This window comes from Caenorhabditis elegans, chromosome III (genome assembly GCF_000002985.6).
Source record: "Caenorhabditis elegans chromosome III".
NCBI lineage: Eukaryota > Metazoa > Nematoda > Chromadorea > Rhabditida > Rhabditidae > Caenorhabditis > Caenorhabditis elegans.
In genome coordinates, this window is record NC_003281.10 from 8,412,018 (window position 1) to 8,438,033 (window position 26,016).

The 26,016-nt window shown below is 35.0% G+C and overlaps 5 protein-coding genes, 2 non-coding genes and 1 pseudogene across 10 annotated transcripts; 4 read left to right on the plus strand and 4 right to left on the minus strand.

Annotated features, from left to right (window-relative positions):
* Positions 1-6,150: 6,150 nt before the first annotated feature.
* sor-1 (Sop-2-related protein 1) lies at positions 6,151-10,637 on the plus strand (the record flags this gene model as incomplete). Of its 2 annotated transcripts, NM_001379831.2 has the most annotated exons (6): positions 6,151-6,156; positions 7,188-7,348; positions 7,562-8,840; positions 8,896-9,312; positions 9,776-10,303; positions 10,357-10,637. In NM_001379831.2, 6 exons carry the CDS (start codon positions 6,151-6,153, stop codon positions 10,405-10,407), a joined length of 2,442 nt encoding a protein of 813 aa, NP_001367596.1. In that variant the 3' UTR covers positions 10,408-10,637. The 2 variants fall into 2 exon arrangements, with proteins under 2 accessions (NP_001367596.1, NP_001040894.1); NM_001047429.2 differs by lacking the exon at positions 6,151-6,156 and having other exon boundaries at positions 7,191-7,348; positions 10,357-10,632.
* A 748-nt stretch (positions 10,638-11,385) lies between these two features.
* Positions 11,386-11,406, plus strand: 21ur-15324. The gene has a single exon (NR_052519.1).
* A 2,909-nt stretch (positions 11,407-14,315) lies between these two features.
* cec-1 (Chromo domain-containing protein cec-1) lies at positions 14,316-16,566 on the plus strand. The gene is made up of 4 exons (NM_066461.6): positions 14,316-14,382; positions 14,603-14,646; positions 14,820-15,453; positions 16,072-16,566. Exons 1-4 carry the CDS (start codon positions 14,323-14,325, stop codon positions 16,246-16,248), a joined length of 915 nt encoding a protein of 304 aa, NP_498862.1. The 5' UTR covers positions 14,316-14,322; the 3' UTR covers positions 16,249-16,566.
* A 713-nt stretch (positions 16,567-17,279) lies between these two features.
* On the plus strand, positions 17,280-19,604 carry ZK1236.1 (Translation factor GUF1 homolog, mitochondrial). Its single transcript, NM_066462.5, has 6 exons — positions 17,280-17,548; positions 17,592-17,720; positions 17,771-17,935; positions 17,984-18,132; positions 18,188-19,127; positions 19,177-19,604. The coding sequence occupies exons 1-6, from the start codon at positions 17,324-17,326 to the stop codon at positions 19,504-19,506; spliced, it is 1,938 nt and encodes a 645-aa protein (NP_498863.1). The 5' UTR covers positions 17,280-17,323; the 3' UTR covers positions 19,507-19,604.
* ZK1236.5 (uncharacterized protein) lies at positions 19,591-20,197 on the minus strand (the record flags this gene model as incomplete). Its single annotated transcript, NM_001038298.4, has 3 exons — positions 19,591-19,884; positions 19,931-20,042; positions 20,094-20,197. The coding sequence occupies 3 exons, from the start codon at positions 20,195-20,197 to the stop codon at positions 19,654-19,656; spliced, it is 447 nt and encodes a 148-aa protein (NP_001033387.1). The 3' UTR covers positions 19,591-19,653.
* A 234-nt stretch (positions 20,198-20,431) lies between these two features.
* ZK1236.9 (TPR_REGION domain-containing protein) lies at positions 20,432-23,157 on the minus strand. Of its 2 annotated transcripts, NM_001313000.2 has the most exons (6): positions 23,095-23,157; positions 21,293-21,384; positions 21,143-21,243; positions 20,988-21,090; positions 20,833-20,938; positions 20,434-20,786 (listed from the first exon to the last, which is right to left on the minus strand). In NM_001313000.2, the coding sequence occupies exons 1-6, from the start codon at positions 23,147-23,149 to the stop codon at positions 20,611-20,613; spliced, it is 633 nt and encodes a 210-aa protein (NP_001299929.1). In that variant the 5' UTR covers positions 23,150-23,157; the 3' UTR covers positions 20,434-20,610. The 2 variants fall into 2 exon arrangements, with proteins under 2 accessions (NP_001033388.1, NP_001299929.1); NM_001038299.4 differs by lacking the exon at positions 23,095-23,157 and having other exon boundaries at positions 20,432-20,786; positions 21,293-21,381.
* Positions 21,034-21,054, minus strand: 21ur-14785. The gene has a single exon (NR_052520.1).
* Positions 23,158-24,682: 1,525 nt separating the features above from the next.
* ZK1236.8 lies at positions 24,683-25,794 on the minus strand (annotated as a pseudogene). The gene is made up of 2 exons: positions 25,677-25,794; positions 24,683-24,796 (listed from the first exon to the last, which is right to left on the minus strand). Coding segments are annotated over exons 1-2 (232 nt in total).
* Between the last annotated feature and the right edge of the window lie 222 nt (positions 25,795-26,016).

A 26,016-nucleotide genomic window follows, 5' to 3' on the forward strand; every position in this document is an offset into this window, starting at 1 on the left:
AATTGTCTTCCGTCTACCGTAATCCATTCCACGGGCATCTGCATCTTCAATCTTCAACGCCCAGCAGTAACCCTTTGACGACAAAATGACAACCCTCTGGGGGGCACATACGCACACATACACTTCTCTCCTCCCATTTCTTTTTTTCTCTCACAATATATTTATGAACGAATGAATGTGAGCGGGAAACTGAAATAGTGTTTATTGGAGAAGAGACGCAGAAGTGCGCTCCTCTACACTTAAAAAGACGGTGGCCGCGAGGGTGAAAAAAATGGAAGAAGCATACATTTTTTGTTGCGAAATGAATTCAATGGAATGAACAAGGATTGGTCAATTGTGAAGAGACGCAGAACAAAGGCAGAATTGTACAAAACAATACATAAAGGATGCATGAATCATAATAGGAATTTGGTATACTGTAATAATGCCACGTCATTATCTCTTTGGTTGAGAAAGTACGCGTTATCGTTGTATAATATCGTATTGGGTTACGGTAGTTTTTAAAAGACATGTTAAGTTTATCGAAATGTAGCGATGTTGGCCCCAAAAATACTGTACTTGGTCTCGACACGCCATCATTTTGATAAAATAATATACGCACCTTTAAAGTGTACTGTAACTTCAAACTCTCATCGTTGCAGAATTTTCATCGATTGTTACTAGTTCTTCGATCAGAAATATTAATTCATTGAAAACCTCAAAAATAAAGAAGCACGCATTTTCGCAAAAAATTATCGTGTCGAGACTGGGTGTGCTAACATCCGAAAATTCTGAATCTAGGCAGTAGGCAGGCAATTAGGCGTTCAGGCCTTAGGCACACACAAATGCATCCCGGAAAAACCTTAAAGACACTTCTCTATCAGCCGTTTGAAATGATCCATATAAATGTTGTATGTGACATTCGTGATAAGATTTTCATCGAGAAACTAATTATCCCTAAATATCCAAGAACTGACTCGAGAACAACCGAAATCCCAAGTGGCTACTGCGATTGAAAAATATTTGTGGAGACTGTTAGCTAAACGAATCGGAATTTTTTCATTTTGTAGAAGGAACTGAAAGTCTGAAAAACTTTATCAACCTCCGGTTGTGTGTGTTCCAAGACCATTCAAGTCAAATAGCCACTCGTGCTTGGACAATCCCTTTTTTTCCGTCATTCTACCGAAATTTACCGTATCCTACAATACACTCGCGGCGAGATATTTTGCCGGCGTTTTTCATATGGATCCTGAACAATGATATCTTTTGAAAACATCAATGAACCACAATTTCACTTGATAAATTGTACAGTTTCAAGCAATTGGTAGACCCATTGAATTTCAAAAGTCTCGATAGCAACAGTTATTCAGAAATAAAAGCTTAATCTTTCCGAATTAGACTTTTCATATAATTTTTAAAAATAACTCCTTTTAATATAGTTTCATAATCTGTTATTCTAATTACACAGTAAGTAAGTAAAAACTACGATTCAAATATTTACAGTTATGGAATATGTTTTTGTACAGAACGTGCCCTTGTAATCAGAACTTTTGTATCATTCAAGGTTACCGTTGGGTTCCATTTGAAGTAAAGTCCCCTTGTGACTCACAAAGTACTACAAAGTTGTGTACACATACAAAAATTGTGTTCAAATGTCAGCAGTTACACATTTGGAAAAGTTGAGTTTTACGAATTGGGAATTAAAAACTATTTTGATGCCTAATTAGCAGATGACGCGAGGAGCTTATTATGTGAGACACATCTCATCAGCTATATTTAGAGGAGTGCCTTTTTTCTTGCTTATCAAATTTCTGTGATAGTCATCTTGTACATACATACTTTCCGACAACTTACACATCTTTGGAATTAGTTAGAAAGTGTTCCAATTTTCTCAAAACACTTCACAATGGCATTAGATTCGGGGAAAACTTTCTTTCAGATAATTTTTTTTTCAGAAAAATGCTCGTAAACAATTTAAGTCGGACTTTACGGGCCCCTTTGGCCTAGTTTGGAAACATTATTTCAAAATGGCATATCTGTCCAAAACATTGCTTGGAGAAAAAATTCAATTAGATAGAGATGGTGGGAAATGTAACCATAGTGCGTATTTGTTTGTATTTATTTGAACAACTGTTTCTTTTAATATTAACAAAAAGTCTAAAAATATCTAGAGCTTATAACGAATATGTGGAGTGCCAAGCACTGATCCTCCCAAATAAATTGTTGTTAAAGCTAAAACCAGATTTGATATTTTCTAGAGAAAGCATGAAACTGAAAAAATAACATTATATCTGTTTCCAGATACTAAATAAATAGATTACAGAGTTATTCTAAATTCATTATTTCAAAAAAACCTCCAATTGTGTTCTATAAAAGTAAGCTTATTCCTCGATATGCAGCTCTACAATTTTAATCTGAATACACCTAATTTTGAATTAGTGGTGTTGTTATTCCAGCCATATAAGAAGTTACTCACGCATGTAATGGGTAGATCAGGAACAACAAAACCGGGGAATTCTTTATAAACAGCTATATGGTTTTTGATATCTCATGGTTTAATAGAACTACATTTGCTCGTACGTATTTCGGTCTAGATTGATCTCGCTATAAAAACAATCTAATTTAAGAAAACACAAATATGCTGGAATGCATGAATAACTGGACCAAAAACATAGATGAAGGAGCACAAACTGACGTTAAATATCTAGATTTCTCAAAAGCTTTTGATAAAGTATCGCATGACATCCTTCTGGATAAGTTGACTTCAATTAAAATCAACAAACATCTGATACGTTGGCTCGATGTGTTCCTGACTAATAGATCTTTTAAAGTAAAAGTGGGAAACACACTTTCAGAACCTAAAAAAACAGTGTGTGGGGTTCCACAAGGATCTGTTATTTCACCGGTACTTTTCGGCATATTTGTCAACGAAATATCCGCAAATTTGCCTGTAGGAGTATACTGTAAACAATTCGCAGATGATATAAAATTATACGCAGCCATTCCAAAGAATCAATCTCAAATTTCTCTCCAATTAGCAATTGACGTAGTTACCGATTGGGCACTCAATAATAAACTCCTTTTAAATCCCTCAAAAACCTTTCATTTAACCCTAGGAAAATGCAATACAAATTATACCTATTTTTTGAATGGACTTCCTATAAAAAAAGAAGTATTAACAAGGGACCTAGGATTTTTAGTGTCTGAAAAACTCGATTTTACGGACCACTGGAAAAAGACTATCAATCTCACGAAATACCAACTATTCCAAATCTTTAACACATACTCTAGTAAAAGCGTAAAGCTTATGACATTACTCTATAAAACTTTCATAAGGCCTAGACTAGAATATGGCACAGTAATCACTAGTCCAATTAAGAAGAACGACTCAAAAGCTATAGAATCAGTACAAAACGCGTTTACGAGAAGGTTTTACAGTAGAATGAAGGGTAGATACATCAGACCAGATGACAAAGATTACAAATCAGCCTCGGAAAGAAATGAATTATTTAAGCTCTCAACGTCAGAAAATAGAAGATTAGCAATTGATAAAAAACTCATATCCCACATGATGACTGGAAAAATAGGTCTTGAAACGTCTGAATTTTTCAACTTTACTGAAAATACACGTACACGTTCGAAATACAAATTCTCTTGGGGCAAGTGCAAAACTACAATTAGGCGACATTTTGTTATTAATCATACCTTAAGTACGCAACTAAACAATTTCTGACACGATACAACAGATCATAAGCTCATCTTAACTTCTGCTCTTCAAATATCCAGTTTCCCTATCCTCTTCATCTTCACCCCCCTCCCCCCTCCCCTTCCCAAATTTTTTTTTCTTCTATTATTTGTATTTGTCTTCTATTTTTTGTTGTTTTTATATTTATGTAATTGGTTTTCATCACGTATCCGAGAGAGCGTAATAAATAAATAAATAAAACGCTTTCCAATTGTCTTTTGTAGACAGAAATAAAATTGATATAGTCTCCAGAGTGAGGATATGTGCATTTTACCAAGTGGTGACCGGAGGGACACTTGTGAAAACAAGCTACCGTAGTCTTTACAATTGGTTCTCTTCCAAAAGGTCAAAATATCTATCATCTAACTTGGACCTGGTTAATCAAATGTTCTAACTCATATCTTTGTAAATAAATCAAACAATGATTCTGCACAACACTATGGAAAAGCGAATGGCAATTCTTGAACTGTAATTTAAAAGCAGTTATGACAATTAATATAAAATACTCTTCCAAATTTTCTTCTTCAAAGACATCCAGTTCAGAAGAGCTGAAACCTAAAACATACATTCCAGCTTATTACCAGCCACCAGTTTCTATGCCTAAATACTACGTTAACTGGTTGAGAATAAAGTTATCCTTGAATAAACTCAAAGTTAGTTTCTTTGATATTGGTTACCAAGTTGTAACGTATATCGTGCTCTCTTCATCATATCAAACATCATTCAATCTCTCAACGTCATTTACTGATATCGGACACCCGATGAGTCAATTGTTTACGTTTCCCGTCGTAATGAATAATCTTCAGAAGTTAATCTACCGTACTTGTACAGTAAGGGAAAAGTTGCCGATTGCCAACATTTTTTGATGTTCGGCAACTTTGGAAATTGACAATACCAATTTGAAATTTTATTTTATTATGAAAAATATATTCAGAGAGCCTGAAAGAAGCGAACCTTTTTCTCATATTATTTTTCAGAATATAAGGGCAATATATTTGTTTGACCAATGCCAAAACTTTAACCAGTATCAGGAAAGTAGCCGAAAGTTTTCAGCTGGTCAAGTTAGGTAACTTCCGGTTGTTGTCCATTCCTACTATATTTAGTTGTTCCATAAATTGTATTTTCTAAGATTTACTAATTGCTAGATCTTAAGACTTTGCCTCCATTTTGGAGCTGCTCTTTAATCAAAATCAAAAATTTCCAGCTCATTAACTCCATGGTACTCCAATTTCAGTAATTATTCTACAGTAATCCTCCGGATGAAGGACACGTCTCTTCCGCCACTTGAAAACCCATCAAACGGGGGAACATATCTCTTTAACCTAATTACCGTATTCCCCTCCATTGCGCTTTCATTCAATTATTCGTGGCGGGGGGACACTGGGCCGTCCATCTCGATTTTCTCTTTCTCTCTCTCTGTTCTTTTTTTTTCTCTTTTCCCTCAACATAAAAATATATGCGCGCGCGCCTGGTGCCGTCCTTTCCGCCGCTCTCTTTCTTTTTCTCTTCGTTTCGTAAGCATCTATTTACACATATACACACTCACTCACACACACACATAAACCGAAACGAGAGAAAGATGAAAATAGTGTTGTGCTAGAGAGATAAAATGGGCGGAGTCAACGAATACGGTATCTCGCACCCTCTGCTTAATTGTTTACGTCCCGCCGTCGCTGACAGCTTTTAGAGGATCCTTCAGTATACACACACACACACACACACACACTCACACACTCACACACGAGCATATAATTCTATGATTGATCGATTTGGCGGCAAGTTCCACAGCGGGCTCCGAGAGCACCACAGGGTCCGATGAGAAGACTGCTCTCTTCATTTCACCCACTGTCTAACTTCCAGTGTTGTCTCTTGAATGTGTCATTCAAGAAAGCGCACACACCCTCGTTCACTCTTTTTCTCTGCATCTCTTGTCCTCATCTCTCTTTGTCGATAGTCGTTAAATGCGATGGAAGGCAGGCGAAAAGGATTACTGTATCTCTGACACTACCCACCCCGCCCTTTCGTGAAAGGCTCAACAACAAGGAGGCGTGTCGATGGCCTCCGATTGGTCGATGCAGAATTAGTTGTGTATCTGCCTCATTTCTCTAGACCCTCTTGTTTCCAAGGAATATTTCTCTGTGACTGCCTTTCTGCAGATTCTCTTGCCCCTTGTGTTTCGTTCTGTAGCCAGTCCTCTTCTCCTTTCTCCCCTTCCTTCGTCTGTCCATTTTCCAAACTTTGTTCTCTCCTGTCCATATAGTTTTTCAGTTGTTAAGATGAAAAAGTATAGTTGCATGATATCTAATCAATGTATGACCCCATCATGACTTGTACTTTTACTGTAACAATTGAATTATTGATTTTTCTGAAGGCGGCGGTGGCGGCGGCGGCCAGTTAGGAAACATGCTAAATTTCTATTTTGATTGATGTTGGTAAGTTTCGGATAAATGTTTAATTCTCTTTTCACAATTTCTCATGCATCTTCATACTTTCCTTTGTGCTTCACCTTCTGAAAAGCTGTGACCCGCATGTGCCCATCTTTATAATTATAAATTTTCGTTTTTTTTTCATTAAGTTCTCTTTTTCTAATAAACAAAACATCAGTCACTACTGACGCCAGAGCTGACATCATAAAAAACATAGAGTGATTTGTGTATTTTTTGATATATCCTTTTTCCAAAACTCAAATAATTTAATATCTAGATTTTTTTAAATTTGATTTTATATGTTTTTTTTTGAATTTTGGAAGATATTCTCGTAAAATTCGTCAATTTTGCAAATTTCAGTTTTTTTTAACTTTCAAAACGCTTATTCCTGAAAAATTTGTAATTCTTTCTCATAAGTGTTAAGTGTTTATTGTTCCGAAGTAGCATCTATGTTTAGAGTTTTCCCTCTTCTTCTGATCTACAGTATGGAAAAAAAATTGGCGAAATTTCTGGAGATCAAATGAAGAGGGCGCTCACAGACTACCCGTGAAATTTAGCTGATAACTTTTAGCTGAACATTTCAAAGAGCATATGTTTGACCTCCAAATATTGCGCTTTTAAATTTGGAAGATGTTCTCCTTAATCGTTTCTAAAAGGTTTCTGAGCTTTTAAGAAAATGATGTTATCTCTATCTTGATCAAAATCTTACTGAAAAGAGCAACAATATTAGTGTTTGCATACTGATTACGGTGTACACTTCTCTCAGCGGCGCCCTTTGAATTCTTTTTTGTCTCTCGTTCATAACTACGACTTGTTCTCACCGTTCCGACTTGAAACCCCATAAACCGCGAGAAAAGAATCCAATAAATAAGTGATGAAGAGGGATTTCTTTCTCTTTTTCTCTGCTCCCTTACACTGTCTAATCCGTCCCCCCTCCATCCTTAAATCTCCCAAATGGATTCGTTTTCTTTTTCACCGTTCTGATGTAATCCTTCGTATAATCTTTCTCTCGCTCACTTCAACAGAAGAATTTTCAGATAATGTCGAGTGAACCTGCGTCTTCGTCTACAGAAAAAGTCCCGGAGGAGCCACATCCACACTCTATCAAGCACAAATTTCAAGGGCCACAATTTGTGATCCCCCGAGCATTGAGCGATTACGTGTTGAATGTGAACAATCAGACTCCTGAATCTTATGAGTAAGCTTTACAATTTTACTTTTTTTTGTAGCCTAAGAAATTGTAGTTTTCTATTATTATTGGTCTGCCAAAATATATGTGCAAATAAAAAAAAACGATTTTAGAGTTAGTTGAACCTTTAAATATAAGTTTATTGAGATAGAACATAAAAAATTGCAGAAACATACATGAAGATAAGATTTAGAAAAATAACTTTAATTTCCCAATTTCCAGAAAAGCACTGAACGCCAAATATGGAAGAGATGACTACATCACCTTATGCCTCCACGTCACAAGTCTTTGCACAGAATATGGCCCACTTGATGACGGGCCTGAATATGTACTTCTTTGTGATTCACGAGCTCGTGTTGACAAGCTGATCGAGGATCTCGTCAAGTTGTTAGAGATCGACACAGACTACGTACAACTAGAGTTGCATGGTGGAAAGCGCCTTCATCTTCAGAAACCCGATGCAGTTCTCCGTGATATTGCATATAAACAGAGCAACGAGGGATCTGACAAGTTCTTTTTGGAGATGAAGCTTGTGCCTTCGGAGTCAATGAAAGCGAAAATTATGAAGCAAGAGGAAGAAGAAGAGAAAGCAAGAAAACATGGGCAATATCAACAATATCAAGAGTATCACCAACAACATCAAGCAATGAATGATGGACAAAGTAGCTCGAGTGTACCTTCAACTAGCTCTCCGTCATGCTCCAGTGAGGCAAATCGGAAGGAAATGGAAACAGTGCGTGAACCAGCTGGACCGTCAGAATTGATGAGGGCTATAAATGCTCCAGTTGCTCCTGCCCCGGTTGTAATCAAGATTGAAACTCCTGTTGCATTGCCAGAAGAAGATGAAACACTGATGGATGATGATGAAATGCCTTCGCTAACTGTAGAAGCACCAAGTGAAGAAGCTTCATTTGAAGCTGAACAACCTTCTCCACAAGTCCCACAAGCCTCAATTGAGGGACCATCTCAACAGCAACAAATTCCTGGAACTTCTCAACAGAAAAGACAAGTTGCTCGTGGATCTCGTACTAATATGATTTCCTATCATGATTTACCACCTGGCACTGGAAATGCTCCTCCGATGGCTTGTCCTCAAGTTACACTCAAACTTGAAAAAAATGTTCCATTTGAAGCGAAAATCCGTGCAGTTGCTGGGTACACTCGAAAACCAATTTCTGAAGTTCAAAAAATGAGACCGAGTGATCTGGAGAGCATCTTCCATTCGATCTGCATTGCCAGCGTTCAAAGAATAAAGAGAAGAAATGAACTTGTTCAACAGCTACAGGAAATCAATGCCCAATCTTGTAAAAGTCCGACAATGACTATGAACAAGAAGTTCACATTGGCAAAGGCGTATCAAAGGGTCCAGAATGAAATTGAAAAAATTGATCGAGAGCAAATACTTCCTCAACAGTACATGAACATGCCACCAATGCCACCACAAGGACAGCAAAGATTGCCTCCACCAGCATATCCACCTGGTATTCTGCCACCACAACAGGTAGGTTTTCAGAAACCTGGAAAATTAGTTCAATTTTTTATACTTTAATTTCCAGAATCGTCAACAAGGCGTACCTCCACAATTCCAACGTTCACCGCAATTTATGATTGGACCAGATGGACAGCGTTATGCACATCCATATATGCAACTTCCAAATTCAAACCAAAGAGCTCGAATTCTGAATACTTCATCTGTGCAGCCGTCTGAAGAAGTACGCAATCGCCTCGTGAAGATTGAAGCAATGGCGATGAATATGGCACAACTGAACCCACCTCGACCACCTCCTCCACAGCCACCACATCGAGCTCTCCAAGGAGAACTGCAGTTTTTGAGACCTGGAGCACCGGATCCGTGCAACTTTAGGCCAGATTCTAAGCAGACATATAACAATACATATGTGACTGTTGCATCACCAGCGACGCTCACCAATTCAATCATTCCATGGCACTTCCCGCCATATGAAAAATCAGGAGTAAGTTATACTCTTAAATTTAATAAATCTTCAATAATAGGCAAGCACGGTTTCAAATCTTTGTGCCTGCCTACCGCCTATGTAGATTGTTAAAATTGATGTTTCTGGCAGGAAATCTTACCCTTGAGAATTGCTTTTGACATCAAACTCATTATTTTGGTTGATTTTTTAAAGAGATAGTTAAACATCTATTAAGGTGAAGTTGTAGTAGTTTGAACACGTATCAAAGTCTTGAATTCCTCAAAAGCCCTTAAGTTTTTCAAAAATTCTCACTTTATCAAAACTTTGACAGAGTATTTTTGGTCAAGCTGAATAGTTTGACATGCATTCAATCAAAATTCATTCATTCAACAAACTTACTACTTCACCTTCAATGAATTCTCAGTAAATGCAGGGTTTCGTATAAGTGCCAGTTTTGTTCAAAATCATTGATAAAGTTTCAAAATTAAATTAAAGTTTTCAGAGATTGAATGTGAGCAACACAATAAAAGCTATCAACGAGTATCGTCTTCTGTGCAATTCTCGACAGGCTGATCCAGCAAGTTTCCTCGAATTCTACTTCCTTGGTGATCCAATGCCACACTTCAATAAAATTCTTTCAATTGCTGATTACAATATGTATTTGTCTCGAAGACGATGCGATGAGGCAGATGTCAAGATTCATCGAATGTCGCACAGTGATCAATTGCAATTGTACCTTTTGGAACTTCAATCCGACGAGTCAAATGTGGAAAAATGGAAGACATTCTATAGAATTATGCAGTGGGATTTGCCACTAAACAATGAGTTTCCAAGAATACTTCTACCATCTTCATTAGACATCGGAAGACCAGTTGTTGATAGAAAGAAGAAATCAATTGATCAGGTTATGAATCATATACATCGAATGCATAGTCAACGCCCACCAAGCATGGGAAACTCTTCCACATCTTCTGAAGCTTCATCTACCAGTCCAACAAATGCTGCAACAGCGACCAGTTCTCCAGCATCGGTATGTTAATTTTCTAGGAATTTTGGAATTATTTTAAATTCAACTTTTTACAGAACCGACCAACGACTTCTACAGCACAACCACCAACTTTAAATCCAACATAAATTTTAATTCAATATAAATTTGTAAATAATTATGTTTGTTACCAAACCATATTTTGTGTACCTCTTCCGTTTTTTTCCTCTGTCGGGTTTTTGCTTTTGTCTTATTTTTTACGCTTCTAGTAGTAGTGATCTTAAAACTTTGCTCTCATTTACCTATTTTTAGATGAGTTAGTTTCTTTTTTTGTCTGTTTTACACAATCATCACACAATAAACATTTTATTTGGAGAATCGTTATGCGAAGCGTCTGAAAACAAGAACAGTATTTAAGAAAGCAAGTAGCAATGAAGCAATTTTATAATTGGACCAGCACCAATATACTTTCAACCGGATGGTTGTGAAAATTTAAATTTTGAACTACCGCGCCAATCAGAATGTTTCCACCAATAACCAACTAAGCACGCAAAAAAGTTTCTTTTTTCAATTTGTCGATTTTTTGGTTACTACGAATTGATCGATATAATACAATAATTCCAAAAATATTGGCAGATCACATAAAATCCGCAGATTCATAAAATCTGTGTACTTCCTTTTGTAGATAGCACACGTTGATTTGTCAATCCAGATAATTTATAACTAAGCTTACAGAAGTTAGCAGTAGTATTTCATTTATTCCCAGATCCCTAATTCTGATAGTCAGCAAAAATTGGTAAACTTTTTTTTGGCAAAACTTAAATTCTTATACAATCTTGCAGAACAAACTTTTCATTAGAATTTTCAGGTAACGTCGATCAACTTGAACATTTTGCTATTGTGGTTAACCAATAGGATCTGCATAGGAAGATATTGCTTGTTGAGAAATTACTTGCACAAACTGTTCAACTAGCTAAAGTTTGTGGAACAATTGATAAATTTTATGGATATGACGTTTTAACGGATTGCCAAACTAATCGATATGTGATACATTTGAATAAACTTAAACTCTAAAATTCTAAAGTTTTAAGCTACACCGATATTACTATAGTGCGAGGACGTGCTAATAGTAAGTTGTGGTAAATATTTTAAGAATTCTTTTGATGTGGCAGCTGTGAAACAGACAACAATGAATATCCAACTAGTTAAATCTACAATTTCAATATTTGTAATCATTCTTGGATTGGTCAGAGACCCACATTGTTTGAGATTCTTTCAATATCAAAAGTAGCAAAATATTAGTCGGAAATTTTCATTAAAAAATCAATACATGTATAAAGTTTTCACTCAAAAGGACCAGGCAATTTGATGCCATTTTCCCTGTTGAAATTCTTAGTAGTGTGTAAAGTTAAAACTACCGATAAAATCTGGTTGAAAACTAAATCTTCTTGGAATATTCAATAAAAAGTCAAACGAAACAAAAGTAGTTGAATTATAGATTCAAGACTATTCCGAAATGTTTTGAATCATAAAGTCATAATTGCTACAATTATTTAATTATACGTTTTTGGGCGTCTTATTTTATTTTTAAAATTTGATATCTGAAATCTCATATTTTGTTTGTTCAACATGTGATGTTTCTCAGAGCCTTTGGGCATTCTATAGATGCTTTCGTACGAGAAGTAATGATAGCGTCAGAAAAATCGGGATTGATATCAAGAATTTGTTCAGTAAGTGGCAATCAAAAAATATTTGGCTCAACTGTGACTCAGATAACATACCGTACTTTTATCGCCCGGCATAAATTGTAAAATATTCCTATAGATTGAATACGGTATTATCCGCATGACAGAAGTATGCGCGTAAAATGTAGTATCAACTTTAGATGTCTTCGGAATAACATCATGTCTTTGAAAGAGCTTTTTCCATAAGTACAGTAATCCCATTACGTTTCTTACAGTCAACAAACCCAGAGTGGAAACAACAACTTTCCAACGATTATAGCATAATTCGTAAATTGTATCGGAGGAGTTGTAACTCTCCATACTCCATTTATAAAATGAAGTCATACCTGATATTGTTTCTGAGAAAATTTCACACTTTGTTTCTTGATAAAATTTGATATTTTTTATGTTTTTTGGAGCACCAAAACTACTGAATTCTTAACACACATCTGGTTTCTGAATAAGTTCCGCGTAGTATGTCTGTTTAAGCATCAAAATAGCTCAATTTTGTATTATTTTACTAAATTTTTGGCTAAAAAATCACTTGTTTTAGTCAAAATTGTACTGTCAAATTTTTGACGTGTGCGGCAAATTTCGAAAAATTCGGCAAATCTACTTTTTTGAAATTTGCCGTGCTCGGCAAATTCGGCAAATTTGGCAAATTTGCCGCACACCCCTGCTCCACACAATCAATTTTTCAACTTTATCAAGCTTGTTTCAGTTTCCGTAAGATTTTCGCATCTCCCAGGTTCTCTGAATTCGTCTTTCAGATCAAAACCTATTTGGAATTGACTACACAGTTTAGCCAAAGTTGTCACAAAAAATTTCGAAAATTGCCAGAGTTGCCGAACATCAGAATTTTCGTCAGCCGACTTTTGGCTAAAACTTGCGGCAGCTGCTGAAAAGCCAGACAGCCCTGTTCTGTACATAGAGTGACAGGAGTCTTTGTCCGTGTGAACTCTGTACTGTGAAACGTTAAATATTGAAATTAATCGGTTCGGTATAAAAGTATTGACTTTTTCAAAAAACTACAGTAACCCAACCAGTTGTAGAAAATACTCAATTGTTAGTGTAAACAGCTAGAAATTTGCAGCCGTGTGATGATCATCTGATGCGTCTCTCCCTTTCTCTTTTTATATTTCATATTTTCCCACCCCCTTTTCTCTCTATAAAATGCCATGTCAACCTATTGGGAAAAAGCAATAGACGTGCGAGAAAACAGAGAAAAGCACTGTGCTGTCCGTCAGTGAGGGGCTGCCTGCGTGGCCGGACAGCGAGAAGACTAGAGCCCGACTGCGAATAGTGTGTCAGAGCAAGAGGAGCAGACGCTGTCGAAGGTTATACACTATGGAAAGAGCGGACAGAAAAGAGAAAATAGACCTCCATCACACACAGAGAGACACAGCCCACATACACACAAACAAACCAAGGCGATGTCGTCGTCTTCTTCTCCTTATTTCATTCTCGTATAACTCTCTCACTGTCTTCCCATCTCTGTTAACTTGTCAAAATTTTCTCTAGTGCCAAAAAAACATTATTTTTTAATAGCAAAAAAAAAGTTTAAAATTTTAATAATTCTAGTGGTAATATACAGTCAAAATGGTAAATTTCCATAGTCACCACAAAAATGTAGTAAAAAAACATTTCAACAAAATTATTTTTTATCCAAAGTAACAAAAATCTTAAGGTTTCGAAAGTTCGAGGTGACGAACAGTACACAAAAGCTAGTGCAAACCTTTTGATAACCATTTTTCAAAATTTTTGTAAATTTTATGTTTTGTTGTTGCGATATTTGTATATGTTATTTTCGAAGCATTCTCATAATATATTTTTAAAAAACCCCTACATTCTAGAATGTGTTTTTTCTACAATTTTTTAGATTTAATGTAGTTCAAAAATGGTTTTTTCTCTTTTTCATTTTTATTTTGAAATTTCTTACAGGAGCAGTTTTCCAAACATACTCCGAAACTCAAAATGGCAGTAGTACCATCAGATTTTAGAAGGCTTTCTTTGATTCCTGAGGTATACTGCCTAAATATATTTTCCTTGAAATTTTCATTGCTCATGTTGTAATTTTAGTATTGTTTGAAATCCTGTTGCAACCCTGGTGGCTTTTAGTCAAAAAAAAAATAAAAATTATACAAATTATGTTAAGCCAGATATAACCATTTTAACTTTAGTCATTTTTATGTTCTACATTACATTTTAGCTGTTACTATTAAATTCTATCAAAATTAGCAACAACTTTAATAGAGAAAATTTTAAAACGTTTCAAGTTTACCACTCAATTTTTTTTTCACTTTTCCACTTATTTACCAACACCAATCTAATTGTAGAACCATGGCCGACGGATCAGAGCTCTACACCGTCGAGTCAATTTTGGAACATCGCAAGAAGAAGGTAATTAAGTTCAACTTTTACTTTTTTTTTCCTGCCTGGCACTCAGCCAAGTCATTCTTCTATCCTTCTCTAGTTTTTTTTTTGCAAACGCGTAATCAAGTTTGAGAGACGCAGAGACAAATAAACATAGGGAACGTTCGGTTTGAGATGGATTGGGAGAAATTGAAGAGAAAATAAAATGGCAAGATATATTTGAAATATGTAATTAACGATTTTGCAGGGAAAGAGCGAGTTCTACATAAAATGGCTCGGATATGACCATACGTAAGTTTTCTCTCTCGAATTTTTTCCAAAACATTTTCATAAAGTTTTTTGAAGCATATTTTTTTGATTCAATTAGTTATTCCAAATTATACCCATTTTCAGTTTTGAAAATTCCAGAAAATTTTAGTTATTTTTATTACAGTCTTGTTTGGACTAAATCGTGTAATTTTCAGTCACAACAGCTGGGAACCAAAGGAGAATATAGTCGATCCAACACTAATTGAAGCGTTCTTCACGCGAGAAGCAGCTCGTAAAGCAGAAATCAAAGCTAAAAAAGATAAAATGGCTGCTGGAAAGAAGGGTGCATCTTCGAAAGCTTCTGCTTCAGTAAGCAAAGCATCTGCTTCAACTCCTGCTCGTGGAGCTAAAGCTGCTCCAAAACCCCCACCCAAAAAATCCCCACCAAAGAGGCAGAGACTAGCAGGAGGTGATATCCGACCAGATAGTGATACGGATGAAGAACATTCTTCAGCTGATAAGAAATCAAAAGCAGAGGATGAAGAAGAAGTTGAAGATGATGAGGAGCCAGTGCCAAAGAAAAAGAAGGAGGTTCAAGAAGAACCTGAAGAAGAAGAGTCTGTAGAAGGAGAAGATGAGGAAGAATCCCAAGAGGTTGAGGATTTGAAGGAAGATGAAAAAATGGAAGAAGACGAGAAAGAAGAAGAGGAGGACGTACAATTAGAATCAGAGAAAAACGAGAAAGAAGAAGAAGAGGAAAAGGTGGAGGAAAAGAAAGAAGAGGAAGAGGAAGAAGAGGAGGAAGAGATTCAATTGGTTATTGTAGAGAAGACGGTCATTGAGACTACGGTATGTCATTTCATTTTTTATTACTTTTCTACTTTAACTGCTAATATTTTGGTGTTCGTTAGCTTTATCAAAACAATAAACTTTCAACAAATATTTTTAATAGTGTAAGTTTTTGAAAAAGCAAGTCAACTGATGTAGGAGAAGTCAAAGTTGAGGAATATGGGTAGAATACTGTACTTCTTAAATAATTTATATAATTTGAATACGGTTTTTAGAGAAATTTTCATATTTTTCCCCTCTAAGTACGTCTTAACCAAGTTGCCGGTTTCCGAAAAATTGACAAGTTCTACAACCCGACAAATTCTGTGTTCGGCAAATTCAGTGATTTTCAGTTTCCTAAAAATTTCAGCGTTAAGTAATATTGCTGGAAGGTTTATTTGCCGCACATCCTTGTTATTTTTTATCTTTCGGTTGTTTTTGAGCTGATTAAACAATTTTAATACCGAAGTATTGAAAAAACGTAAAACATAACTTTACTTAAAATTATGTTTATCTTTATTCAAAAATATGAAATTTTGCGATAAAAAGTTTTCCGAAATGCTACGACTTTTAAGAGCTATTTTTGAACGTACTTTAAAGATAATATTCCTTATAAAACTTAAAATAAAAATGTTTCAGATAGTGGAACCAGCTGTAGCTACTCCCGAGCCATCCGAGCCATCGTCTTCTGAGAAGGCTGTAGTAGAAAATGGATCTTCTTCTGCTGCTGCAGGAAATTCTGCTTCAAAACCAGAAGTTTCTGCCGTAGAAGTCGTCACAGTTGAAGACGACGATGATATTGCAATTATCGAATGAACAAAATATAAATAAAAATCAATAATCACTGATTCTCTATTATGTGTTTTATGAAAAATCTCTCTGTCTCTCTAATTCCCTTCATCATCCTTTCACTCGTTTCAACTCACTCTCAATATTATCATTTAACTTAAATCTTATTTTTCTGTCATCTCTTAAATTTGTTCCAGATAACCAAAGTCTTTAATCAGAAAATCATTATTTTGTCTATGTCACTCATTCAACATCAGTCGCCGTCGCCCTCACCCAAGAAAAAATTCCATGTTACAATTTTATTTACTGCATTTTTTTGAAATAAAATAAATACAAATATTATCGATTTGGAAAAGGCATAAACATTACAGAGAAGCACTGACACAAATTTCCAACAGAACAGTGTTGGTCTACCAAAAAACAAAACATAAAAATTCGGTATTTGATGAGAAAGAGGCTTATATATTACGGGAACACACAATTTTGAGAATATGTATTGTGCAATTAATTTAAAGTGCAAAATATCCAGTATCGAAAACTACAGCAATTCTTTACTTGTGTCAATTCGATGGAAGGGGAACAATTGAGAGAAATGTAGAAATGTCAGAGTAGAACAAAAAAAGTTAAGCTTGAACTGAAAATCTTAATAGTTATTATAATCGTGCAATGGTAACAAACATATAACTCCTTAATTTCTGGAGCCAAAATAGCGGCAGTGAGAGAGAAAGTGGAAAGCTCACCGAGTGAAAAAACATTCAATAACTGGAAACTTTGCCCCGCCCCTTTTCTTGGATTGTATAGAGTTGATCCACATTTTCCCCAGAGATAGCTAGAATTTGAACTCAAAGAACACTTGGAAATACTTTTTCTATTAAATGAAATATCAATTTTCATATATTTCTCTATAATTCACATTAATAATGAAGAAAAGTTGTCATTTTACAATTTCTAGGCCTGTGAAAAAATTTTCTCGTCACACAATGTCTGCGCCTCTCATCTCTCTTTTTGTATGACAGTAGAGCGCTTTTGTGACTTTTTAATTAGAAGAAAATTTTAACCAACAAGGTTATTTATCTTTAAACTTATCTATTTATATTACAGAATGCCTCGGCGGCGTCTATTAAAATTATTATTTATTGGAAAATTACGGGTTTCATGTAAACATTATTCAACCGCCGGCGACCCAACAAAATTGGTAAATCTCAGCGAATTTACACCGGATAAAATTCGAAATTTCGGAATTGTTGCACATGTTGATCATGGAAAATCAACGCTGGCCGATCGGCTTCTAGAAATGTGTGGTGCGGTTCCCCCAGGACAAAAGCAGGTTTTTAACTTTTTTACTTCAACTATTTCAAGTTTTATTTTAGATGCTGGACAAATTACAAGTTGAACGGGAACGAGGAATTACTGTAAAAGCTCAAACTGCAGCTTTACGACATCGTGGATATCTTCTGAATTTAATTGATACTCCCGGACACGTAGATTTTTCAGCAGAGGTTAAAAAAAGAATTAGCAAATCTCTAGAAAAAATCGAATCAATTTTCAGGTTTCCCGAAGTTTAGCAGTATGTGATGGTATTCTTCTACTCGTGGCTGCAAATCAAGGTGTTCAAGCTCAAACTATTGCGAATTTTTGGCTAGCCTTCGAGAAAAACATTCAAATTATTCCAGTTATTAACAAGATTGATCTTCCTGGAGCAGATATCAAGTCAGTGAGTTAGTTGATGTTAAAAATTTATTTTAAAGTTTTAAAACTTCAGGTTGAGACTCAACTGAAGAATTTGTTTGAATTCAATCCAGAAGAATGTCTTCACATTTCTGCAAAATCTGGGTTGAATGTGGATAAAGTTTTAGAAGCTATAATTGACCGTGTTCCAGCACCCACAGCAATTATAGACGCTCCTTTTAGGTAAGTTTAAACTAATTATTCTTTAAAAGCAATTCAAAATTTAAAAAAATTCCAGATCAATGATTTTCGATTCGTATTTCGATCATTTTCGCGGAGCAATTGCACATATTATGGTAAAAGAAGGTTCTGTGAAGAAAGGAGATAAAATTCAATCATATCAAAATGAGAAAGTATATGATGTATCAGAAGTTGGAGTGATGCGACCAGAAATGGTAAAATGCACAGAATTAAGAGCCGGTCAAGTTGGATATCTGGTGTGTAATATGAGGACAGTTAACGAAGCTGTGGTTGGAGAGACACTTTTCGCTGAAACAACTTCTCGGGATTCTGTAAAAACATTCGCTGAAATTAAAGGAGTGAAACCAACCGTATATGCTGGCTTATTTCCAGTCGAAACATCAGATTATGAAAGTCTAAAACAGGCTGTGGAACGATTATGCCTTAATGATCCTTCGGTTACTGTAATTCCCGATTCAAGCAAAGCACTTGGACTTGGATGGAGAATCGGGTTTCTTGGTGTTTTACACATGGAAGTTTTCGGAGCTCGTCTATCACAAGAATACGATGCAAGTGTGATCCTTTGCCAACCAAGTGTAGAATATCGAGCGAAGATTAAGGATAATGAGACGATTCGAAAAAAGCGGTATGATGGAATGGAGGAGATTCGAATTCTTGATCCAAGCAAGTTCCCCGATGAAAGTGATGTAGATAGCTTCCTAGAACCAATGGTAAAAGTCCGAATGATTGTTCCAAATGAAATGATGGGTACTGTCAATGGATTGTGCTCCGAATGTCGTGGTGAACGAGGAGAGATCACATCGATCGATTCGACTCGTCTCGTGATCCTTTGGAGGCTTCCACTTGCAGAAGTTGCTGTTGATTTCTTTGAAAGACTCAAGAAATTGACAAGTGGATATGCATCGTTTGACTATGAGCCCGATGGATGGCAGGATACTCGGCTGGTGAAACTTACAATTCTTATCAACAGTAAAGAGGTGGGAATTGGTTTTGTTTTAAAATTTTATCATTAAAATTTAATTTAAGGTCAGTGAATTCTCGCAAATCATACCAGCGGCAATGGCGAGAGATCGTGCAAAGATCTTAGTTCAACGTCTGAAACGAGAAATTCCACGACAGCAATTTGAAGTTACAATTAAAGCTTGCATTGGTTCCTCAACGAAAGCATTATCTCAAATTGTTATCCAGCCAATGAAACGAGACTTCTCGCAGCTATTGAAGGGAAACTTTGGTGGTGGAGGAATGGAACGACTCAATAAGAAACTCAGTCATCAGAAGAAAGGAAAAGAGCGGATGAAAATGGTTGGAAATGTGCAGATTCCTAAAGAAGCGTTCCTAAATGTTCTTAAGAGATAGTGTTTTTAAATATTTAGATACTAGAGTGTGTAGGTTAATTGTTTATTCTTGTTTTCATTTTTGTTTTTTTTGTTTTAATATAACAATTTTAAAGGTTTTTATTGTTCACTACAACAAAACTATAATTACAACAATTAAAAGATTCGCTCAGTCCCATCGTTTTCTTGCCGCCAATCCAGCTAAAGAATCTTCAACAGTTGTGTGGGTATGAAGAAGATTTCCAACATTAGCTTTCTTCCTGATAGTCGACTTGGAACCTTCCGTATTTTTTGGTTTTCCGGGCATTCGCTGTTCATCAAGCTTTTTGTATTCTTTTGCTCGCAGTTCTTCCAACGATTTCACATTCTTTTCAGTTTCCAGATACGTCAGTTCTGCATACTATAATTTAAATTATTAGTGATATTTAACTATCAATATAACTAACCGCTGTCGAATACGGGCGAGTGAGAAGATTCATCACAATTTGCTCTCTGGCAAGCCTCTCCCGTAGAATATTGACGCGATTTGCGGAAACTGGATAGTCTGGACGTCCGGTGCTGAAAATCAAGTTTTCGATTTGAAATTATTAAAATTCATTAAGAACATACGCTTTTTGTTGAGGAAGAATCGGTCCTCGGTATCCGACCTCCCAAATACGACGATTCCAATGACGTGTGTTGAGATTTCGATATAGAGCGCGGGATAATTGCATCTAAAACCATAAAATCAGTAAATTTAGACAAAATTAACAAGAAAAACACAGTAATCTAAAAGAAATCACCGAAAATACATATTCGGAGCAAAAATGAATAAAACAGAGATGTAGATTTACGATAAAGAGAGCGCGCTGTCGTTACTTCGGAGCGTCGTTGGAAATATTTTGGAATTTTGCCAAAGAAACTAAAAGTTGATGTAAAACATAGATCAAATAAAGTTCGAAATATGATTGAAACCTGATTCACATTTATTATTGTTCTGAGAAACCATGCGAAATAACAAATACCCTTTCTGGCCTAAAATATTCGAAATAAAAGTTAAATACGGCAACAAGTTGAGGAATTTGGGAAATAATTAGTGGAAAATGGCATTATTTACATAAATTTAAAAGACAAACGAATAAATGTTCTATAAGCTCCTAAGATGTGATCCAGCAGATCCGCCTCTCCTCGAAACATTTAATTCATTTATCAACATTTTGAGAGATGACAGCCAATACCAACTTTTTGCTATTTCATTTGGAATTTTCTTGCAAAATTGATCATAGTAGTTCATCGCTTCTTGATATTTCTCAAATTCAAGAGCTGAAAAATAATTTATTAATTTGAAAATAATCTTGTGTATTCTTACAATCAACTACATAATTCAGACTTTTTATAAGTTCATCTGATAATTTTTCTTCACTGATTAATTTTGCCAGAGAGCCAAATCTTAACTTAATGCCTTCAGCTTTTGTCTGAAAGTAGATGATTTGTATATATTCATTTAATTTATTTATTTAAAACCTGTTTATCCTTCATCTCTCGGAGCCTTTCAGCAGCTTTATATAGAAATGGCATAAGCTCTTCTCCACTCAGGTCAACCTCTCCTTGAGCTTTTTTCACCACTCTGAAACAAGAAAAAATAATTTCCAAAGTCTATTGAAAACCAAAAACTGTACCTTCCAGTTTGTTGATTTATCGATGAAGTTGGCTGTTCTACATAGTTTGGCAGTGTGAATTGAGAAATTCGCTCTTCCGAATTAGACAATGAAAATAGATTCTGAAATGTTTTCTTTTGCCTGTTTATAAAAGCTGTCACAGAAACATACTGGAGTTGTCGGAGTTCCTTCTTTATTGAATGATCCTGATGTCGCTGGTCTTGATCCAACAAATCGATTGTTGGGTTCGTTCATTGTGGAATCTGGAAATTAATAGTCTAGAGAGAAAATTGAGTAAAGTTAGAAAGATTTTAAGAAAGCTTGATTTTTCGGAACTATTATTTTATTCAAAATTTGTAGTCCCTACCAGGTACGTGCGGCTGTCGGCTGGCGCAGCCAGCCGACAGCCGAAAAATTGGACTTTTTTGGCTGGTAGCACCAGCCGACAGACGACCTTTGTGTTAGAGTTTTCGGCTGGCGGTTTTAAACAAATTAACTGATTTTTGATATTTTTGAACACTAGTTGCAAGTTTTATATATGGAAAAAGTAAGCCGATGTGGTTATTTTTGTTGGATAAAGTGATTAAATAGTTTGCTATAATTGTTTTTGTACTAAAAGTATGCTTAATCGCTCCGAAACACTTTAAGAAAACAACGTGCAAAAATACAGTTCAGCGACAAAACTCCAACCATAAAGCTCAGTCGGCTGGCAGCGCCAGCCGACTGCCGAGAAATAGAGCATTTTCGGCTGGCGGCGCCAGCCGACAGCCGAAACACTCATTCGGCTGTCGGCGCTAGAAATATAGAGAAATATTTGTACCTACTGAAGATAATTTTTATTTCATTTAAATATTCTTTGAAAGTTGCTCAAAAGTTGTTGGCATTAAAGTCGAAATGCGGTGAGATTCTAGTTTTTGAATTTTACTCATAGGAAAATCTTTTTTAAATAAACATTATTTACGTCCGGTGCTATGTATTGTTTTAATAATTACGACTGATCGGCAGTAATAAGGGGCGGGGCTTGAGAATAATAACCGAAGGATTATAGGTATCGGATTTGTAGAAATAAATAGAAAATACTTGGCATATGCTTTGAGAATTGTTGGAAACAATAGATAACATTTATCATAAAATCCATAATCCCGTTGTTTTTGGATGCTATTTTTTATATTATTGGATCTTGATCATCTGACACATGAAGGTTTATTTGTTTGTAAAATTGGAGTAGGGGTTTGTATAACTATACTTGTAATAGTTCAACAGAGCCGACAATGAGTAATTGTTCTTTCAAAAATCAACTACACCTAATTTCTCCATAAATCATTTAAATTACTGGAAAAACATAATTTAGAAGTTAAAATTTAAATTGATTAGTGATAGTTAAAAACGATTTCAAATTGAAAATATATAAATTTTGTTTTGACAATTCGACAGAGGAATAGAAATGAGTTTCGTATGACTTATTTGAAACCACAATTATTGTAGTTGTAACGATACAAATTTTTGGGCTTTCTTTGAGACAATTTTGAAGATGCTGAGGAGAACGATTACTATGCATTTTGGCTGAAATGCTCAAGGAATCCAGTTCATTGTAAGAAAACTCTACTTCATGGCCAAACTGGAACTGACTTCAAACGAACCCCCACAAATTAACAAATTCTTTAAAACTTTTAATAGACTTTCATGATTTAATTTAATAAATCCAGATTTGGCAGAATACAATTTTATTTGGAAAGCATAGAATATTCAAAGATTTTCAGAAATGCGTGACTGTTTTACAAAACCACAAAAACATATTGCAATTTTAAATTTTGAAGTAATTATTTGTTTTCAAATTACACGAGTTCAAAAGAGTAGTCTACTTCAGATTTACTTTTTTTTTTTAATTTTAACAGTCTGATATATCACCCCCCCCCCCCCCCCCCCCCAATACTTTCCTTCTTTTAAAGATTGTCTTAAACTTGGTAACCTACCTGAAAAGCTTTCAAAGTAGCTAGAAGAATTCATTGAAGACATCATATCGTTCATCCAAAACCCTGTAAATAAATTATCAAAAAAATAATGAAAAGGAAATGAAATAAAAATAAGAAAAAAGGGGAAATGTGTAGAGGGTGTCCATGGGAATCAGAATAAAACGAGGAAACGACCACACCTAAGGACTGATCCATAATTAAATTTCGTCGTCTCAAGCCTTGTGGAATAGTCTGCTCTAGTCGGAAAGATGAAAAATTGGACGTCACATGCACACTCATTTGTTGATTTTCTCGCTCTCGGTGAATTGAAAAGAAGTAATCTTAGCTCAATACAAGTCGAAAATAAAAATTGAAAGCACTGAATAGGAAAAAAAAGCGCGGATTTGGGGGATAAAAAACAGGATTTGATTAAAGAAAGCTACCAGTAAAATGGAATATACAAGATTTTTAAAAAGAGATTTTCAACATTTTTGCGGATACCCGTGTTTGAACTCGTTTCATTATGAGAATTTGCGCCCACATTTGAACCAATCAGTGTCTTCAAACTCTAGTCACTCCGTCTGATTGGCTGAAAATCGGATGGAGCAAATCGCTGATCGGTTTTGCAGTTTTATTTTGGAGAAACTGGAAAAAAAAATTATCCAAAACTTAAAATACTGTTCTTAAAAAGACGGATTTGCTTAACTAAAAAAAAATTTGATGCATAGTTCTTGTACACATTTTACAATTTCGATGGAATTATTGAAATCATTTTGAAAAAATGCAAAACTTATTGAACTAATTCTTCAGTTGAAAATATATTTCCTGAAAGAAGGAATGTGCAGGTTTTTTTTTTTCAGAATCTCAATAATTTTTTTTAAAGTGATTTAAAACTTGAGAAATAAAATAATCTAATTAGAAGCTTAAAAAAACAAAAACTCAAAATTGTATCTAAATGTTTACAAAGTTTTTATAATTGAAATTTCCTTATTTGTTTTAAACATAAATTTTTGTGTTCATTTCAAGAACAAGAAACCAGAAAATCAGAATTTGAACATGCATGACTCCATTTTGTCACGAGATATTCAAAACAATCGGGTGGTCGGTAAAATATTCTTAAAATATTAATTTTTGTGGATTGCTACTCCTTTAAAAAATTTAATGTAGAACTTCAAAACTAGTTTGACTTTTTTCTAGACAAAAAACGAAATTACCCTTATAATTTGAAACTTTAGATCAGGTGACAGATGCTTTTTTCGTTCAAAGTATTACCTTTACTTCATAATTCTGAAAATGTATGATCTAAAATTGAAAGCATTTTATAAGCGGAAATCATTAATTCTTAAGAAAAGAAAGAAAAAACAGCCAATTGAAACTTTTTATAGAGAGAAATGTCACGATAATTGTTCACCTGAAATTTCCAGTAAGTTTGAATTGTAAAATCCTGTTCAAGAATTCAAAGAAATTACGTAATAGAATAAGAACAAAGTGATAAATAATTATCTTTTTTCTCTAACTTCTAATGAAAATGAGGTAAAAGCTGTGAGAGGTAGACGACACACCTGGTTGAACATGACAACCACAGAGAAGACGAAGAAGTAGGTATTGATTATGAACAAAAAAAAAAGGAGGAGAATGTGGAGGTGGGCAGAGGTGCGTATGACGAAGAGGTAACCAAGCATAAAATGAAAATATCAGTTATAACAGCTTTTTGCTTGGTTTTCTGAAATTTGGTACTTTCAACGAATCTCATATTTTTCTTGTATTTTTGTTATTATGGTTATTTATACTACTGTTAATTCTACTAGCAAATCTTCAAATGTTGCAAGTACATTTTTAAAATCAAAACAACTATTTTAATTCAATAAGTTTCAAGCACTCAGCTTTCACATATCATAATTTGGGAACTCGTCTAAAAGTTTATCAATGGATTTTATACTTCTCTTAATTAATTAAATGTATTAAAACATTTTAAGCCATCAAGCCCTCTTGAAAGTTTCTTTCCCAAAATTTGACCGGGTTAGTATTTTCAAGCAAAAATCGCAAAATTACGAGTTACAAAATTTTGCGATTTTTGCTTGAAAATACTAACCCGGTCTCAACAAGAAAATGTTTGTCAAAAGCAAACGGTTGTGTGCCTTTAAAGAAAGAGTACTGTAGCTCCCAAGTACTTGAAGCTGCGAATATTCATTGGTTTTCAAAAGCCTTTTCAATAAAACTAAAAACGCATGATTTCAAAAAATATTGAAAAACTCAAAAGTTAGTGAAAAGTTAGAGTTTCGAGTATTAATGACGTCTAAAAGTACACCAAAAACATCATTGACTTCTAAATTTGGATTTGATCTTTCAATTATATTTATAGAAAATTTTATTCCTGGATATTATGGGGACGCAGAAAAATTAACTTTCTGAAATTGAGGTGCAAAAGTGCTCCACGGCCAAATGAAAATCTGCCCCTAAACACTGGGTCTCGCAAAGATTCGAATTTACTGCACATTTCTATGAGTCGTTGTAATAATACCTAAATATTTGGTTTCAATTTTTTTCCAAATGTTTGAAATATTTTGCGAATTTGTAATAACTTGCACTTTTTGCAGACTCACACGAAAATCATAGAATATGATAAAATCTTGTCAAATTTCTAGATCAAGACGGAACTTTTAGGGACGTTCGCTGGCTCGAAACAAATTTTCATGCATTGAAACGAATTAACAAAAGCCCAATTTCTTATCTCACATTCCCTTCAATCATACTCGATTCTCATTCATCATCTGACCAAATCTTCGTATGGCACACCTGGTTGCTCCCACCCCACCCTCCTAGAGAGCAGAGACTAAGTAATGCAATCAGTATTGGCAACAAATCTTAGAGGGTGGATGTGAATGGATTGAATTAAAAGTTAATGGAAAGTATATAGAAAAGGGGTGTGGGAATGAATACTGC